The sequence below is a fragment of the Cryptotermes secundus genome, unplaced genomic scaffold, assembly GCF_002891405.2.
Source record: "Cryptotermes secundus unplaced genomic scaffold, Csec_1.0 scaffold30, whole genome shotgun sequence".
In the NCBI taxonomy this organism is placed as follows: domain Eukaryota; kingdom Metazoa; phylum Arthropoda; class Insecta; order Blattodea; family Kalotermitidae; genus Cryptotermes; species Cryptotermes secundus.
Window position 1 is genome coordinate 233,597 of NW_019739593.1, and position 20,799 is coordinate 254,395.

At 36.2% G+C, this 20,799-nt stretch overlaps 1 protein-coding gene and 1 long non-coding RNA gene across 11 annotated transcripts in view; one reads left to right on the forward strand and one right to left on the reverse strand.

The window, feature by feature from the left end:
* LOC111871956 (kinase D-interacting substrate of 220 kDa B) overlaps window positions 1-15,454 on the forward strand; it is a 194,108-nt gene extending 178,654 nt beyond the window's left edge. For all 10 annotated transcript variants that reach the window (XM_023865387.2, XM_023865389.2, XM_023865392.2 and 7 more), the window contains one exon: window positions 13,013-15,454. In XM_023865387.2, coding sequence (XP_023721155.1) covers window positions 13,013-14,424 — 1,412 coding nt within the window. In that variant the 3' untranslated portion in view covers window positions 14,425-15,454. The remainder of the gene's footprint in view (window positions 1-13,012) is intronic.
* LOC117282916 lies at window positions 5,404-10,573 on the reverse strand. The gene is made up of 2 exons (XR_004513841.1): window positions 10,535-10,573; window positions 5,404-7,616 (listed from the first exon to the last, which is right to left on the reverse strand). It is a non-coding gene; the product is annotated as an uncharacterized LOC117282916 (long non-coding RNA).
* Window positions 15,455-20,799: the final 5,345 nt, after the last annotated feature.

Here is a 20,799-nt window from a genome sequence, read left to right on the forward strand (position 1 = left end):
GATGATGATGTACCTGGAGATGTGCTCAAGTTACTGGGACAAGGTGGTTTGAAAACACTGACAAAACTAATGAACACCATATATGAAAGTGGAGAGTGGCCCAAGGACTTTACAGAAATTACGATGATTGGCATAAAGAAAAAGACAAGAGCTACAAAATTCAGCGACCATCGCACAATAAGCCTTATTGCACATACAGCAAAGATAATAGCAAAGATACTTAAAAGAAGAATTGAAAGGAAAATAGAGGATATACTTGGAGAAGATCAGTTTGGATTTAGAAGAGGAAAAGGAACCAGGGATGCAATTGGGATGATGAGAATTATAGCAGAACGAACTTTGGAGATAGATGAAGAACTGTGTGTTTGCTTCATAGACTGGCAGAAGGCATTTGACCGTGTAAACTGGACCAAATTAATGCAGATCCTAAAGGAAACAGGTATCGATGGGCGTGAAAGAAGATTGATTAGTAAATTTTACATGGATCAGAAAGTTATAGTACGACTGGGCAGGGGGGAGACAAGAAGTGTGCAGATTGGAAGAGGAGTTCGACAAGGATGCTGTTTATCACCAATTCTGTTCAACTTGTACAGCGAATGCCTTACCAAGGAAGCTCTGGATGGGCTCGGTGACTTCAAAGTAGGAGGGCAAATTATTCAAACTGTGAAATATGCAGATGACCTTGTGTTAATGGCTAAGGAAGAAACTGTGCTACAGGGCATGATTGATAGACTAATTGAAATTGGAAGGTGCTATGGCATGGAAATGAATGTGGAGAAAACAAAAGTAATGAAAATTTCGAGACAACCAACCCCAGTCACAATAAAGATAGACCAAAAACAACTGGAGAATGTGAAATGTTTTAAATATTTGGGTAGCTTGTTAACAGATGATGGAAGGTGTACTAGTGAAATTAAATCCAGGATTGCCATGGCAAAAGCTGCATTATGCAAGAAGAAGGATCTTTTTACCAGTAAATTGGACTTAAATTTGAGGAAGATACTAGTGAAATGCTACATTTGGAGCATAGCTCTGTATGGGGCTGAAACATGGACACTTAGGGCAGTAGATCAGAAACATCTGGAAAGTTTCGAAATGTGGTGTTGGAGAAGGATGGAGAAGATCAGTTGGACCGATTATGTGAGAAATGAAGAAGTGTTAATTAGAGTCAGTGAGCAGAGGAATATCCTACATGAAATAAGAAAACGGAAGGCTAATTGGATTGGTCATGTTTTACGCAGAAACTGCCTTCTAAAAGAAGTTATTGAAGGAAAGATAGAGGGGCAGATAGAAGTGACAAGAAGACAAGGAAGAAGACGTAAGAAGATGATGGATGACCTTGGGGACAGAAGAGGATACTGTCATTTGAAGGAGAAAGCTCTAGATCGCATTAAGTGGAGGAATTGTTTTGGAAGAGACTGTGGACCTGTCATCTGACAGATTACTGATGATGATGAGAACTGTTGAACTCTTGCTTAATATAAGTAGGAAGCACATTGAAAGCCTTTATAGTGTAAACTCCTTTCTGATATTTAGGTAGTTAAATTGGGAAGTTTAAATGTAGTCTCATGTTAATATGGTATACCTCAGAATTTGCCATGTGTTCTTTCTTGATTTTGGTCATGAAAAGAAGAGAAAGAATTTCATGAACAATTTCTTGTATGACTCTCTGGTTCTGCAACCAAGCATGATTCTAATTATTTTCTTCTGCCATCTGAAGATTTTTACACTGTCTTGAGAATGCCCCAGAAAAATAGTAATATCAGAGTGAAAATAGGAATAATACAAGTAAATCATTTTTATAAAATATTCAGTGACACATATGATATAACTGACCTCATGGCATACCAAGCTGAACTTAATTTAGACATAATATACTCAATATGTGTTTTCCAAGACAAAGTTTCATCAATAAACAATCCAAGGAATTTTGTATTGAAAGTATTAGAAATGTGTATATCACCATATTTTATAGAAATGTCTGATGCATGTGTAGTACTTTTATTCATAAATTGAATAAAATAATCGTTATCAGAATTAATGGAGAGTAGATTAGCTTCAGACCACTTATTTAATTGTTCAAAAGTAATATTAAGATCATTCTGTAACTGAGTAGCAATTGGACTCATAATTAAAATGTTGATGTCATCAGCACACAGGACAGATATAGCTTATGGTCAATATCCTTCGGTAAGTCATTAACATAAACGAGAAATAAATAACTTCATGGTGCTAGCCTACTTGAGAAGCCGCCAGTTGTGCAGCTCTTCAAGAACTTTTCAGCATTTTGTGGAACCCAAAGGTTCATTATCATGTTCACAAGAGTCCTTCACTGGTCTCTATCCTGTACCAGATTGATCCAGTCCATGCCACCTCATCCTATCTAAAATCCATTTCACTATAATCCACCCACCTTCATCTTGGTCTTTCTAGTGGTCTCTTTCCTTCTGGCTTTCCCTCCTACATTCTATATGCAGTCTTTTATCCCCCTATTCATGGTACATTCCATTCCCATATAATCCTCCTTGACTTGATTTTAAAACTATACTTTGCAAAGAGTACACATCATTGAAGCTACTCAGTGTACACTTTTTTGAGATCTCCTGGCACTTCATCTCTCTTCAGTCCAAATATTCTCTTCAGCATCCTGTTCTGAAACACCCTCAGTCTATGTTCCTCCCTTAATGTCAGAGACCAAGTTTCACACCCATACAGAACCACAGGCAAAATTATAGTTTTGTATATTCTGATTTTTATGTTTTTGTATAGCAGTCGAGAAGACAGAAGGTTTTGGACTGGTAGCAAGCATTATCAAAATTCAGTCTCCTCTTAATTACCTGCTTAATTAGGTTTTGATTTGTTACAGCCATTCCAAAATACCTAAACTGTACCACATTTTCAAAACATCTGCTAGCTATCTTTATGGCATGATTTTGCCCTGCATTCTGGTGATGAGACAGCAATATATACTCAGTTTTTTCCATGTTTACTTCTAGACCAGCCTCCTTAGTAGAATCAATTAAAGTTTGTGTGTTTTTCTTTGTGGTATCTATATTATCACATAGTAGCTTCACATCATCAGCATAGACAAACAGCTGATGTGTCCCATTTAATTTCAGTCCCACCTGGTTTTCCTGCACCTTTTTAATGGCATATTCTAAAGCAAAGTTGAAAAGCAGTGGCAGTAAAGCATCACCTTATTTTAGACCATTCTAGGTAGGAAAATTATCAGAAAAATTTTTACCTATATGGACATTACTATATGTTTTATTTAAACACATATTAATCAGCCTATCTAGTTTCTTGGGTACCCTGAACTCTATGAGAATATTGTACAATATTTCCCTCCTAACTAATCCTTCCAGCCACAATAGGCACTGGGGTTTACTCAGCCTCTAACAGAAATGAGTACCAGAAATTAACAAAATAATTTTTCTGGGGAGTAAAGCGCTGCCGGCACCTAAGGCTGACAACCTTACCACCATCTTTGAGCCAATTGTCTGGATAGTGTGGGACCCTCAACGTCTCACAACCCTGTGGGCCTTCACGGCCTGGTACAGGGATAGCTTTACTTTTACTGAATTATAGGCTTTCTTGAGGTCTGTGAATAGCTGATGTACTGTCTTATTGTAATCCCATTTTTTCTCCAGTATCCCATTAGTTGATCTGTGTGGATCATCAGTGTGGATTTCTATGTGTAAAATCCACACTGATGATCCCCAATAATTTCAATTATATATGGACTTATCTTTGAGAGAAGGATATTGGATAAAATTTTATATGAAGTTGATAGCAGTGTTAAAAGGTGGAAAAAAGATAAATCTATCCCTGTAACAGACCCTGGAAACCAATAGGGTTGTGAGACATCGAGGATCCCACATTTTCTAGACAGTTGCGAATATATGGAATAAGCAGTCGTCAACAGTTGACGGGGTGGTATTCCAGCTTGGGGGTTGGCCGTGGGGCTAAAATCTCCTCACCTTAGAAAACACTCTTGTTACGAACGAGTGCCCAAAATTGACCACTGTGGGACACCTTGTTTTATTTTGGACCATTTAGAAACTGTGTTAGAATTGAGATGATGGTTAGTAATTTGAATTCTTTGGTATCTATTCTTAAGATATGATCCAAATAATGACTTGGTCTTACTAATTACTGCATAATATGATGACTTTATCAATATTTCATGATTAACAGTTCTGTTATTTAAAGCATTTAAAATTGTATTTCTTAACCTATAAATAGCGTCTTCTTTTGCTAAATTCTTCCCAAGTCCAAATTTTTGTTTAACCAATATCTTATTAATATTAAGATATTCAATTAATCTGATGTACATGGCCTTTTGAAGAAACCTTAGAAAACAAAGTTAAAAGTGATATAGGTCTGTAATTTGCTCTATTCATTTTATCTCCTCTCTAGTATAAAAGTTTTATAGTAGATAATTTTAAATGATCTGGAAAAATTCTTGACGAAATGGACTTATTGCCTATAAAAGTTAATGGAATATAAGGCCATGCCATAGCTCAGGCGGTTAGTCACTGGCTTCTGAGAGAAATAAGTGCTGATTGTTAATAATTGAGCATCATGGTCAGACAATCCATTTACAATAGGGGCTATAGTATAGTTCTCAAATGGAAATATATCAATAAAAATATTTTATGATGCAGTAATAGAAATGTTTTTGAACTCTAGTTGGGAAAATGATAATGCCTGGCAAGTTGTAAGAAAATAGCAAGGTATCTAGTCGCTTTTTCATTTCGCTTTCAATAAAATAGTTGATATTTATGTCCCCACATATAATAATGTGTAGAATAGGAATATATAAAATCTGAAGAATGGTGTCTAATCTATGTAAAAAGTTATTAAACTTTCCAGTAGGGGCTCTGTAAATTGTTAATACACATAAATTTACTAAATTAAATTCTAATTTTAAAGCACTTATTTCAATATCTTGGTCTTCACAATGTTTAACTAAATCAGTATTTTTAAAATTTACACTGTTATGAATGTAAGTGCTAACTTTCTGCACCTGATTTTACAAAACTTGAGACTTTAAAATGTACACCTAAGTTATGCTCTAGTTCAGTAGCACAGTTTTTTACACGAATATCTCCAATTATCATTATTATTTTATGCTTTTTCCATGTTCTGTTATTCACACTTTGTATCATCTTTTGATTTGTCATCCTAAAGCCTCTTGAACTTTGAGCTATATCTTTTGATGTTAAGGTCCTTGGAGATTCGCTTTCTTCATTGAGGTTAGCTGGTAGTTCATACCTGTTTACAGTTGGTGGGAACAGCTGTATAAGGTTCCTTTTGATGTTAAAACTTGAGTCTGCTCACCATTACGATATAGTTTATGTATACTTGAGGTATGCTGTGTAGGAAGTACATTCTCACTTATTTCTTTCTGTAACAATTTTATAATTTCTTCATAGGAACTTAGTCCCAGTTTTGCTTCACGAAATTCTGATCTTAATTTTTCACAATAGAAACATATTCTTTCTGCTTATTTGATGTTGGGATGTGCACAACTAAATCCCAATCTGGACCTTTTTCTCGGTTTATTATCGTTTTCCTTAGTCCAGCTATGCAATAACATGACAACTACTTCCTCCTCCTTCCTCTTGATCGTTGTTCATAATTGTCTCAAATTGGATCGTCTCTGAATAATTTCAGCAATTAAAATATTTTTCATAAGAAATTGGAAAGTGTGAAGGCAGTTTACTCAAGGTCCCAGCATTCATGTCTATGCTTATTAACAAGTAATGCAGCAGTATCTACAAATTGCAGTGACATGACTTATGCTAAAGATTTCAGAGGAATAGTAAAAGATCATAGAGTTTGAAAGGCTCTATAGGCTACATTTTTGTTCATACAAATGCTAATTACTCTGTGAGATCCGATTGCAGTCTCCTAAAATGTGACATCATGTAGTTTGGTAGATAGGTACCAAAATACAACTACACTGTGACACGTCCTAGAAGACTGTAATCTTCATGATATGTTTTAACTAACATAAATATGTCTACTGTGTAATTGGAAAGTATTCAGAAAAAAATTATAATCCATTCACTGCTGAACTGAATGTTTAATTATTCAAGGCTGTGTGCTTCTCAATAAAAAATAACAAATCATGTAAGCAGTAATTGTGTCACTATGAATTGTTTTCTAAACACACATAATTATGTTGTACTCTGGAATATCTGAGCATGTGTTACAGAAAAATAGTATTTACAGTAAGCTTACCTCTTGACTGATACCTCTATTCATTCATATATGTGTGTCTTTTTGTGTCATGTTTCTAGTTCAGTTCTAATATATGATTTCCAGATTCAGTAAGGATTCAATTCCACTGAAATTTTATAATCTTACAGTATTTTAAAATTTCCATAAATACTAGTTCTCTGTCATCATTACAGCATTAGAATTAACAGTATCTAAAAAAGGCCACATCATCAGCCACATTCTGCATAAAATCAGTATTGATGAAGAATGCCTAGTATCCCATAACTGTGAAGTTTGTTGACACAGTGTTTTATATTTCTTTCACAGTGAATGTGTAATACTGTTATTTTGATAATTAAGTCAGACAATCTAGAATTCACATGATCAAATGTATGTAATTATATTACATGTAACTTAAACTTGAAAATTATTTGTGATTTGTTGAGGGTTTTCTGTGACATGTTCTATTTGAAAATCCCATTTTGTAATGAGATTCATACAGTTACTCAAGGTACAGCTGGAAATGTTATTATCTCCGGAAGTGGAGTATGTCAGTGAAGAGGTGGCAGTTAAATTCATCAGGCTGTTTTAAGTTACATAATGATCATATATTTTGTTATCTATTTCCACTTTTCAGACATAAGCGAAAACAACATATTAATTGCCAACATGATCATTTCTATCCATAATTATCATCTTTATAGGGCTTTTAAGTCACAGTATACAACATGAACTGTTTCCAAATTATGTCAGTATTGACCTGCTTGGTTATTCTTATTGAAACCAGTATCACACGTCTCCTAAATTAACGCAAATTAAGACAATATGTACATTAAATTAAAAATGAAGTCAGTAACAATTCAAACATATTAAAAATACAAGTATGACATGACAGAGTCACAGCTGAATGTTACTGAGTTTCAAGTTGTCAGTTTAGCAACACCTTTCAAAGTTATTATGAAGTTGGAGTGTTGAGAATGAATTTCCACCATTTCACAAATTTGTTTAATAGTTATTTTGTAATGTGGTTTTCAATTTTTTGCACCTAGTTTGTCTTCATTATATTTATTAATATGTAGCACAGGGATTAGTAGATGATCATAACCAGTACATCTTCTCCGGTTTCAAATGTTCATATCCTCATAATTTTTAGAAACTTAAAAATCTGCCATTTTGATAAGACACAAGACTTATTCTGTGTTTTTCATAGGCATTCTTTCTGTCCATGTTTATATAATGATACTTACAATTCCTCAGATTCTTTTGTGGTTTATTTTGTAACACTGAGTATATAGCATCATATTGTAGAATTATTGGTGAATAATGAATTGGAAAAGATGTGGAAGGAAGCAGCCTTGTCCTGATTGTTGTACTGTCCTGGCGTTTTCCTGGAAGGATTGAAAGAAACCTCAAAAACCTCAGTAAGGATAGCAGTGTCCTGGTGAAGATTCAAACCAATCATCATCCAAAAATCTAGAACAGTCCCAACCTGCTCAACTCATATTATATAATATCAAATTATAGAGTAGTTTGTCAATAATGGAGAGGAAAACAAGTTCATATGAAGGTAACAAGGTGCTATAAGTCTGTGTAAAATTACAAATAAATCAGGATATGGATGTAATTAGTTTTGTTGCCTTACTATGTTCCTCGTAGGCAAGAAAAGTGACATCTTTTGATCCCAGTTGGCATATAGCATTGACCCTCAACTTATAAGTTACCTGTCATTTTAAGGTCCTTATATGTTCTGGAATGATATCAGCTCTTCCACTAAATGAAATGAAATGAAAATACTTGAATCATGAGCCACAGCTCCTAAGGCTGATTTTCATCTTTATTTCACTAATTAGTGTTAATGAGTTAAGAAATGATATACCATGTGATTTAATCATAATGCTCATCAGATGAAGTAAAAATCTGAAAACAAACTTTAAACTTGCTTCTGTGCTAGGAATTTCCGTTAATGTGAAATTTACTGTTTTTGTAACTGATAATTCTGTCCTCTGTACAAAATTTAATCTCTTCAATTAGGTACAGTAAAACTTCCTGTCATAGGAACATTTCATAGCAAAGACTTCCACATAACAAAACCCTGTGGTTCTTAGCAGATAAAATAAATGTAGCTCAGTGGCTATATACCGTACCTATTAATGTAAAAGAAATGTAGGTTCTCAGAATTTCACTATTTCAAGGTTTTGCAATGTATTTTCAGTCCAGAATATGAAGACATAACTTATATTACATGAGAAGCCACAGTATGTGGTCATTGTTTTGTTCTCAGTTATAAAGGCCCTGTAACCAAATTTCTAACAATTCCTGCAGTTTGTAAATGGTACACAGTTGATTTCAAACTATCAAGTTTAATAAATTCCTTAGAAATTAGGTGTATAAACATGAAGAAAAAGCATGTTTAGTTTGTATTACTTTTAATATTTGAATTCACAGTACTTTTCACTTAATTCTTTTGTTAGAATTTATTTTTACTTCATATTTTTCTAATTAACCTGAAGATTATGTGTTTTTATTATGTGTATGGAACGGTTATGTGCACCTTAGAAGGGGAAGCATGACTGGAGTAGAATATATTAATAAAGGAAACAGAAAATGAGATAAAACATTTGTAATGAATATAGGGCTACCAAAGATAAAATAAACCTGGTAGTATCATTCTGCAGGAGACATATATTGGAAAGCCCAAGAAATAGTAATCAGATCTAATATTGGATGGAGTCAGAATGAACTGTTAAGATCTATATTGTGAAACTGATGATGATTAACTCACTGCTATTTATCAGCATTTTAACTCCCTTTTTCTTCCCCCTTTCACCCTTCTCTAAAAACGTATTTGATGACTTTCCCTTGCAGTTAAAATATTGCAGCACTAGCAGATGTGCAAATTTTTATTTTTGACGAGTTTGATGGTACACATGAATATTGCCTACTGGCTGTATATGAGCATTGAGCACGATCACTGTTGCACCCAGACTCACATCTTTACATCAGCACTTAGAGATACCAAGAGGTCTTTCTCAGAGAATTTGTTTAGTACTGTACAGTAATGTAGAAAATACACTGTTTTGTCAGTTCATTGAAGTTGAAATTCCATTGTGTAGCTTTAGTTTCTGTGTAGCCACTTGTACTTCAGAGATGAAGTGTTGTCCTATCATTGAAGCTTTTCTTTTTTACTAAATCAATGGAATAAAGGCATTGGCAGACTACATTATGTATTGCTTAAAATGGGTTAAATATATGCAGGACTTCCCTCTTTTATAACCTCTTTACTTTTGGTGGCGGTTCCTACAATGGTTATTTTTATATGGAAAGCGCATTGTATTTTTAAAATTTATATTTATATTTGTATTGGATGCATATAACCATAAGCCAGGAATTTTATACTCTTTCTGTGTAAATCATTAAAACTAACATGAGCTTCACTTCTTTGTGCTTGAATTGGCTGTTTAATGTAGTGAAGCTGAGGAAATAAAATGAGAACATCTAGTAACTTGTAGTTCATATATATCACGAAATAATGTGCTAATTTACTATAAATTTTTGTAGTCCATTGCCTATAATATCCACATTGATTTCAATATTACAAATTCTCTATAATACGATATTTCAGTGTTGTACATTTTCTTGCTGTAGGAAGATGAAATAGAATTTAAATCATCAACAATTACACCTCATCATAAAACCCCAAAGAATGTGAACTAAAATGTGAAAAGGTATTGTATATATTACAGAATTCCTTCTGGTTTTAAGTTGGTGTGTTTAGATTACTCTTACGTGCTTCTCATGATGTTGCAAAACCAATTGTAAAAATCTTCATTCTTGGAAAGTTCGGCAGGGAAATAAGTATTTGTGGTGGATTGTATGGTACGTTTTCTTTGCATTGTATTACTTAGTTCCAAATATAGAACTTGTTTGGATCCCTTTTTATCTTGTGCAAATATAGACTCAACGGTTAGAATGTTGATATTTGAAATTAACATTCATAAATAACAATAAAATTTTGTGTCTGTATGCTAACTTAAAAGTGGTACTAACATTTACAGCATATGGTAGAAATAGCTTGATAACTAAATTAACACATTTGTGTGAAATTATGAAACAAAAAGAACTGGCTGAAACAGGCTGTATGTCCTGTACTCTTAATACTTCGTGGACCGGTGATTTAAATATTTAAATCACCCTGGGGACCGGCATTTTTAAACATACTACCCTAACTTGTGCACTGTTCACTTTAAAAATTAATATAAAATCTCCTAATTAATTTTTTGAACTAAAATTTTTGGAGAACACTTACCAATGCTCCTAGAAGTGCTTGAGGGTGTGATATTTCTGGAAACTTTCCCCTTTGTGAAGTGGCATTACACAGAACTTGCAAATGTAGACATACTCTTTTTTTGTGTATTCTTCCCCTTGGAATGTTCACTCTTCACAATTTTCACAAGGCTATTTTTCCACATATCACTCAAGAGTCGCCCTGGGGGGTCCACATGAGGCCTTCGTGGGGTGGGAGTTGATGAACCCGGTCATACTAAGTCTTTGTGTGAAAGCGGCCTCCGTAGTCTAGAGGTAATGTTCCCACCTCATGACTCGTGGTACGCGGGTTCAAATACCCGGCAGAGGTCGTCGAATTTTTAAGGGCGGAAAAATTCAGGGAACAAGTCCTCCAGGAGGGACTTTAAGCTCTGTGTCCCCTGTCGTAACTTTACGGCACGTAAAAGAACTTCATATCCCCAAAGGGGATCACTGAGCCAAATTCCAGGACGTTTCCCGCACAACAATAGTCTCTAAGGCCTCTGATAGATGGGGGAAGCATTATAGATACCGCTAAGCAAGTGGCCGAACTCGCTTGCTTGGCAGGACTGATGGTACACACCATTTATCGGTAGGGTATAGAGACTGGTAGAGGGAAGCACAATAGATCAAACTGGTCGCGGTGCATGGGGAAACCCACCCTCTCTAAATAACTAACTAAATCTTTGTGTGTCCCTGGTTCTGCCGCCGCCATCTGGACTGTAGCCCAGGCCTTTGCCACATTCGTCAGAAATGCTTTGTATTTCAATTTTGAATCAGGGTTTAGATTTTTTTTTTTTAGATTTTTTGCTGTCCCCGCTGTGTTACTACACACAATGTTATTACCCGCATTATCGTCGGAGCTACTGTCACTTTTACTGTCTGTGGCCACAATTCTTTGTTGTCCCCCGTCACTGTCACTGTCTGAATGACAATCCATTACTACGCGCCTCACAAGGCAGGTCAGCTAGGTCATTGGAGGAGAATTTGTCCTTGATCCATTCTCCCCACTAGCTACTGGCTGATACACACAGCTTGAAGAAGGCAAAGCATTTTCCTTTATAGTTGGTTAAGTAAACAATGAGGTCAAGTTACTGACTGCTAACTAAACATTTCAGAGTCTTATCACGCATCTGCAGGCAGTTGCGTGCAATGTAGGTGGTGCCAGAGTGATGTATAATGTGTTGCAACTTATCATGTTCTAAAAGCCTGTTAATATGCGAACGGTCCGCCATGTTTAAAAGCGAAAAACTTTTTAAAGGGTGCGCGGTCCACAGAGTGTTAAAGATCATGATTCTTTATACTTTGGTAATTTACTTAATCATTTCTGCTTTGTTACTTCTATTGATGGAACAGTTTCTGGCAGTGGAATAATGATCAGTTAACCCACTTCAAAGGTGGAACAATGATCTGGCATGAACTATTGTCACTTGAAAATTACTGCTACAAGTATTTCAGCCAACCATTATGAATGCAGTAGTGTCACTACTGCATAATCATACAGATGGATAAAAAATGAGCCCTACAGTATTACTTTTCTGCGTGTTTATTCGTTTCTGTGGAAACATACTTACTGTACCTTTGCCTAGTAATGATTGGGTCTTCTTGTTAAACTGTTCAAGATTTCAGTTGCCATATAACAATATAATATGTAATTTTACTCTGTAACATATTTATGAATTAGAGTAATATGTGATTCTACAGATAACTTGGTAAGAAAAACCATTTGATATATTTTAATACAATAATCAGTTCACAACAACATGCAAATAGGAGAATGATTCCCTAACTGTAGGAAGTGGATATGGAGAGAGAAATATGCAATACTGTTCAAAAATAAAGGGAGGCACATATCTGTGTAATTTGCTCTCCATTCTTATGTAAATGAAACTGATATTCAGAAGAGAAGGATGAAGGTTCTGATTGAGAGCATTTGAAGTGTTTGCATGCATATGATCATTGCTTACTATAAGCCCTTACTCTATATAGCTCTTCTTTCTTGATTGACATCAATAGAAGATGAAGACTGTAAGGTAACAAATCATTTAAGAACGTTCACACAGTGATCATATTTTTAGACTGTTTCGTAAATTGTCCTGAAAAGATGCGCTGAATATGCATAATGTCTTTTTATATCCCTTCCTGTTTCTGTTTATTTTCAAATCATGTGTTAATAATCTAATATTTCCTCAACTTTCTCTCTCTAATATGCATTCATATTTCTTTCATTTTCTTCTCTCAAGTCCTCTCTCTTTCGATGCTAATTTCGAGAAATAATTAAGAACCTCGTTTATATAAAGAAATTCAAGTAAGAATTCGTTATTGTGTATCTTCATTGTACTTTACTATGTATTACATTACAGATATTGTAAAACCATTCACTAATTAAGTATGAATTTGTTGCTTAATGGCACTAATATTATGTCTTCAGTTTTTCAATATTTCTAGTGTTTGACATTCAGATTCTTGTGGTTGGATACAGATCTCCTGAGAAGCAGTCGTGTCCGAACAACCAGCCAGAGCAGTAGTGTAGTTGATACATTGGGTGAAACAGAAGTAGTCGTTCTCCAGTCATCTCCTCTTCATCATCCATACTGGCAACCAGTGACTGTTAGCATTGGCAATGGCAGTAATGATTCTAATATGGACTTTGGCCCAAGTGCTGGTAGTTCTACTAATGCAACACCCATCCAGCAACGTAAGCAGCGAATGACAGAACAGGGCATGAGTGGAAAGCCTCCCTTACCACAAACTAAACTGGAATCAGCCTCAGGTCCAAATAGAGGTTCTTTGCATAGTCTTCTTCAGCGCACAGGCTCAACACGGAGCATCACCAGCTGTCAAAGTATAGGTTGTAGCAGTACAGTACCCAAACCTAGACAGCATGAGAGACCATCATCTTTATTGGTGCTTGGTGATGACCTGAATATGGAAAATATAACACCCCCAGCCTCTCCAAAGCATCATGTTGCATTTCGTTCTCGATCTGCAGATGATGGACGTAACAATAGCAAACCTGCACCTGCTGGATCCACATCTGTCATAGCAAATCTTACCTCTTCTTTACGTAATAAAATATCCAATGGTTCATTCAGTGAAGGAGCTGTAGGAAACACATCTGTATCTCCAACCTTCCCTATAACTCCAACTTCGAGCATGGAAAAATTGAATAGATTAAAGGATCGGATCATGCGTACAGTCACAGCTCCTGCTGGAAACATTTCCAGTAGTTCAGGAGGAGTAGTTTGTGCAGCAGGGCATGTAGACATAGATAGCGATGATGAAAGTACGCCTCTTGTATCAGAGATTTCCACTCCTGCTGCCAGTAGTGGATTGAATGCATTGGCATCTGAATTCCTGAATCGTGGTTTTGTCATAGTGGGTGGATACAGTAGTCATTCTGGCAGCAGTGAAGACTCACCATCATCAGTTAAAACAACACCCTTATCTCCCCCCAAAGTGATGCTACAACAACAGCAGGAACAAGATATTATGGATCAGCTCCCAGCTGAGGCTGATAAAGGTAATCTTGATCCCATTATGGACAGTCCTGTGGAAGATGATAACATGGCAGTGGTTGAAAACTATGTCTCCTCTTCCTGTGGTTCTTCTGTATCCTTAAGTCAAGTGTTAGAACCAACAAGCAGTTACTACCACTTAGTGGCAGTGAGTGATAGTGTAAGTAGTATAGATACTAATGTGGAAGTTGGTGCACAGTTTAGTTCTCATGAACAACTAAGTGACAGTGACTTGAGACTTAACAGCAGTAAAATGATGCCACCTTCGACAAGTCATTTGTTGAGACAAGATGCTCTGGACCAGTCAGGAACAGGTAGCCAGAGTGACAGCAAGGACCATCTAGATGAGTGGAGTAATCCAGAAACCACAGTATGATTCATTATCACATCACTTCCTGTGATGCAGTTCAGCAGCATCTTCATAATCATGTAGAGTCCTGTCCAGTGCACTTTAAAATCTGGCCCCAGCAGCTGTAGCAAACAACTGTGTGTGTTTGTTGTCCATTACAAATCTGCACAGCATTCAAGCTCCCTGCAAGTCTTAATATACTACACTGTAGTAATATACATAAGATTGAGGGCATTAACATAGAACCAGAAAGAGAAAATGCTGTTGGTTTTAGAAAACATGTTACAGTAACTTACAGTTGTGTAAAATTGGCTAAAATGTGTATGTGCAAGATGAGTACTGATAATCAGTGACTGGCTTGTGATTAAATAATGCACTACAAACATTCATGTAGTTACAAAAATACTGTACCAGGTAAAATCATGTTTAAATCAACAAAATGTTTTTGTATGATTATAGAATTTATATTCATATGCCAGTATTTATATTGCCTGGACATTTAATCTAGATTAATGAAGTGTAGTGAAAGACAGTTAACAAAAGTCATATGTCATATATATTTGTTGTTAATTTTATTGCTTATTACATACATACCTAAAGAGGTACTTCCAGGAAGCTGCAATTTTATGTACTCTGTCTTACAAGTATGTATGGTTATATCAATTGCAACAAATAATGAATGACAGTGTTGTTCATTTGTAATTGAAAGTTTTTTTCTATTTAGGTTGTGTTAAAAATATTGAATACTCTCTGCATTATAGGTATATGAATGAAACAAAATCTGTAAAAAAAAATGTGAATATTTATATAGTAGCTTGATCTCCATGCAGAATCTATACTATGTTGAGGAAGTGCCAAGACTGCTGCTGAAGTAGTTCAGATCGAAATCCTGATCCATTACCTCCAATAATAAACTTGGCTCAAATCTGTGGTCCATTTTGATGGTGTATAGGTACCAAATTGATGCAATATACGATGGGGTCCCCAAAAGAAACCGAATTATTTTTTTGTGGGCAAAGCTTTTGTAGTACCGCGTTTTGCCCCTATGAGCGCATAGAGCTAACATTCCTGAGTCGATAAGCCAACTACCGTTGCTTCAGAAGGTAAGGACTAGTTTTGGCAGAGTTTATAGTGACAACTGTTTTGTGTGATCGTCGTTTTTGCAATGGCTGATTTTCGTGAACAGCGTGCGGCAGTGAAATTCTGCTTTTTGCTCGGGAAAAGTGGAATAGAAACTTTTGAAATGTTAAAAACGGCGTACAAGGACGATGCTATGGGGAAAACTCAAGTGTCTGAGTGGTTTTCCCATTTCAAAAATGGTGAAATGTCAATTGATGACAAACCTCGTTCTGGTCGTCCTTCCACGGCCCGAACACATGAAAATGTTGAAAAAATTCGTGAAATCATCAAGAAAGATCAACGACGGACCATTGAAGAAACTGTGGAGCTGCTGGGAGTGACTTGGAGCTCAGTTCAGCGAATTTTGACAGAAGATTTGGGAATGAAAAGGGTGGCTGCGAAATTCGTACCACGACTGCTGACTGCTGAACAAAAACAAGGTTGCGTGGAAACATGCTGTTCTTTGAAAGAAGAGTCCCGAAATGATCAAAACTTTTTTTTATTTCCTCAAATGAAAAGAGACATGAAAGGAAAGAGTTTTGCTGATGTCGCTGAGGTGAAGGAAAAACGACGGAGATGCTGTCAAGCATCTCAAAAGATGAATTTAGACAATGTTTTGAAAAATGGAATAAAAGACTAGACAAGTGTATTAGTGTAAGTGGAGAGTACGTTGAAGGAGACTGAATGAAGGTTTGTGCTTAAAATTTGAATAAAGAAGTTTAAAAAGAAATAAGTTCGGTTTCTTTTGGGTACCCCCTCGTATTGACTGTTCTGCGTAGATATATGCTGATAGAATACCTAAAATTGTAAAAGTAATATATGTAATAATATGTATAGCTTAAAACATTTTCCTGAATGTGATTATATTGATGATAATCTCATAAGTGTTTACAGATTAGATTTGTGAAATCTGCAGAGATTGTAGAAACCATTATCTCTTCTTTAATACTTTGCCTGGAGGAAACCATTTTACACAGTGGGAGATTATAGAAGAAGACACAAGCAAAACTGTGGTCTTGAAAGCCATGTCACATGATAGGGTGTGACAATAGATGGGTTTTGGATTGATGACTCCATTTATTGGACTCCTTGATACAGCACATGTGTACACTTTACATTTCACTATTACACACACACACACAATAGTGTCCACAGTCATATCTTCACTGCTGTTGCTTGGTAGCGGCTTTAACAGCAGACGTTGCCCTTCCTCTGGGTTCCCAAACTGTTCCCGGGCTCAGCTGCTACCTTCTAACAGCAGCAGCTAACAGTGACTGAACTGTAAGCAGTTCTCTAACTGACTAACTGCATCAAAGTCAAAGTGAAAGTTATGTCATGACTGACAGTCAGTTGGCTAGTCTGTCTTCGTGCCAAGCCCCCGTCTGGGGCCCAAAACAAGATTTTTATTACTGTCAGACAGTTGCAGGTTTATTGATGGTGATTGCTCTCTCTGATGAGAGGATGGGTCTGTTTTTTATATTTGCTGCTGGCTCTCACCAGTGCAGTCATTCTTGGGTCTGAGTCTGGCGAGACTTATGACCATATTTTGCTGTCTCAGATTTGAGAATTCCCCAACCTGGAGGGCAAGGTCCCTGTATTTATATCCCAAAGGAACAGGGTGGTCCAATTATATCCCCAGGTATTGGGTTCCCTTCTTGTCCCCTCCTATGACTCATGGGGCTACAGTGGAGGTATTTGAACCTGCCTTCATGCAGGGATAACTGCAACAAGTCAAAGTTATGATAGGTCAGTCAGCCAGTCTGTCTTGGTGTCAAGCACCCATCTGGGGCCCAAGAACAGATTTTTATTGCTGTCGGACAGTTGATAAATGGTCCTGCTTATAACATCTCGGCACGGACTGCGTAGAAAATGCCTCTTCCATTATTGCTGCATTCTCTTGTTACTGTGGAAACATGCTTGTTTCAGAGTCATTGCCTAGCAATGGCTGTTATATAATTACTGATTTTTTGGTTGCTGCTGAGCAACAGATCTACATGAATACACTTTTTTTTTAAGTAGTAGTAGTAGTAGTAGTAGTAGTAGTAGTTCTCAAGTATGAGGTTGTCGTTAAGATGAACTGACATAACCTATTGAGAATGCAGTGATTTACTGAGACACATTTACTTAAAGGTCAAGATTATGAATAGTGACATCCCTGACATCACTTTACCATTCAGCTTTTGAAGAAGGAAGAAAATATTCTGGAATATTAATTACAAGTTTTATTTTAATTAAAGTCCTTTATTTTTATATTATAACACAATAGCTACAGAAGCCAGTTACAGAATTAGCACACTCAAACAAATAAGACATGAGGGAAACAATACACAGATGTTGGACAAGTATATGCATATATAAGATGTCTACTACACATTAAATGCAGGACAAATGTAGTTTATAACAGCAGTGAATCTAACAAAATATTGTAAGTATTAACCAAATTAACCAGAAAATTGGTCTTAAAGAAATTATTGTCAAATATATTGACATTGTTACATAATATATTTGTGGCTAAGGTGCAGTGAACAAAACATTTATTACTTGAAAACATAGTATGGAAGGTTTTAAAAGTCACTAATATTTCTGAGTGGATCTCTGATACCAGCAATGTACAAAATCAAAGGGCAGGAAATAAATGATCCATATAAATAATGCTGTTTCATGAATAAAGAATGAAATTTTAAGTTTTCCAAAACGTAATTGTAATTGTATGAACAGTGATGTTTAAACAATCTATCATAACATAAAGCAGCGGACTTTCACTCGACTTTTCTAGTTTGCTGGAGTCAGTAAATTTGAATAAGATTAATGATAGTTTATCATTTGTAAATTCCATGCTCAAACAATATTGTTTGCAGCCACCAAAATTATGTCAATTGAGGACCGGTCTTCTGCTACAGGAACAGAGCAGGTTGGATTTTAGAAATAGGGTTTGTCAGTATTGGATTTAATGCTCTGGAAAGAAGTTTTTGTAACGCAGTAATTACAATTTTTGATGAGTGAGTGATTTAGAGTCACATTACTTACTTACTTACATACTTGGGCCACGCCATAGCTCAAGCGTTAGTCGCTGGCTTCCAACCGCGGCAGCCCGGATTCGATCCCGGGTCTGGTCGAGTGGGATTTGTGGTGGACAAAGTGGTGCTGGGGTGGATTTTCTCTTGAGTACTTCGGTTTCCCCTGCAAATCTTCATTCCACCAAATTCTCCATTATCATAATCACCCGGTGCAGGTACAGTAGGCGAATCAGTGGCTGCCGTGCCGAGTGGATCCAGTTGAACTCCACCCACCACTAAGCAAATTTAAAATTTGACTTACATACTTACTCATGGAGCTGAGCCCTTCTTGAGGAGCCGCCAATTCTGCAGGTACTCAAGAATTTTCCAGAAGTTTATGCAATCCAAAGGTTCAGTACCATGTTCACAAGAGCCTTCCACTGGTCACTATCCCGAGCCAGTTCAATCCAATCCATACCATCCCATCCTACCTCCTGGAGTCACATAAATACTCAAAATAATAGTGCAGCATTGTGTTCCTCTAAACCTTATGCATGATTCTGATATCAGAGTGTACTTGTTTTTTATATTTTCTATAATGTTGATCTGTTGTTGCTGTGTTGTACCCTTTTATCTGAGTTAAGTTACATCATTATGAAATAATCTTCAGTTACACAGTAAGCAAGTAGAAGTCCTATACCTATTTTTTATTTAATATTTAAATGATATATACAAATTACAAAGCACTTTTATTAACTGATAAGGAATGAGGGATAAATCAGACTTATGTGACTTTACTTTCTTGAACCTTTCCATGAAAGAACATGAAAATAACATAATAATGCTAAATAACTGTATCAAGGGTAAAACTGAACTTCAGAAGGATGATACATACATAGCATGCAACTGGTAATAGGCACTGAAAGTCAGTGTAGATCTTAATTTATTGGTGCATAAATTAAACTAATTTATAAATAAAAGTTAAATATGATCTCAAGTATAATAACTCTTCAAAAGAAATGTGATATTTTCACGTGTTTGTGCCTAATCCTGGAATAAAATGCAAACCACTCTTTGCATAAGTAATTTCCATCATATAATGCAGATTGTGTCATAATGCATTAATGCTTCAGGAACAAGACCATTTAATGCAATACAAATTACAGAAGCTATGACAACAGTGTGTATATTCCAAAATCAAGAATTCTGTTTTTACATTCAACAAATCATGTTTTCCATGTGATCAGTACCTCTTTATTTGTTACTTGTGTGTTTGCTTATGATTTGAAGCTTTATGGCAACAGTATACAATGAGATCTAAGGAAATCAAGTGCACCAATGTGGAGTTTGTATTTGACATTTCGAAAATTCTTTCTCTCTTTCCATCATCAGGGGTTGATATGACAGGTGTTATGTTTACATGTAATATTTATATGATTGTTGTCTGTCTCAGCCTGGGCAGAAGACTTTCAGTTAGAATGGCTGTGGTACAGTGGATATCCACTGGGCCCCTTACTCTAAACTGAAGTAATTTTCACAACAAGAGAAGCTGAACAGAGTAGCCATTATACCTGTATGCAGACCACCTACAAGAGGATAAGCAGGCTTCTGCTAAGATTGAGCATCAAAACTATGTATATCCTGTGTAAGATTTGAGGCTTTCATGGCGGTGACTATGAAGAAAGCAGTGTTCTGGGATTTGGCACCGTGTATATGTGGTGTTAACCGACGTTTCGGAGGAACGTATCGCCTCCATCTTCAGGGTAGAAGAAAAAATATAAGAAATCTGCAAGCAAAGAGACCGTGAGAACCGGTAAAAGCAGATCCTAACAAAGGAGAGTGCTGATTTTTTTAAATGAATGAAACATGACCTCGATCTTAGGGTCCGCAGTGTGTACTGTGTTCCATGTGAATGCAGAAAGATGTATGATGGATACAGGGGCCGCACCATCAAGATAAGATGTACTTAACGTGGACCATACATATAACATATCAGCCACATGAGTGATAAGTGATGGATCACAGCACTGAGGCAGAGCATCGAATAAACTTCAGTGGCACAATAATACTGACAATAACAACAGGCCACATGGACCACTTAGTGAAGGAGCCCATTGAAATTCAGCTGCACCTTCATAACCTTAATAGAGATACAAAATTCCATCTAAGCAGCTCATGATACCCAACCGTGAACATAATGAAAACAGATGAAAGAACTTCGAAAATGCCATTAGGAAGGATGAGTTACTACTAACATGAATTCTGATGGTCGACCAACTGTTCCCCA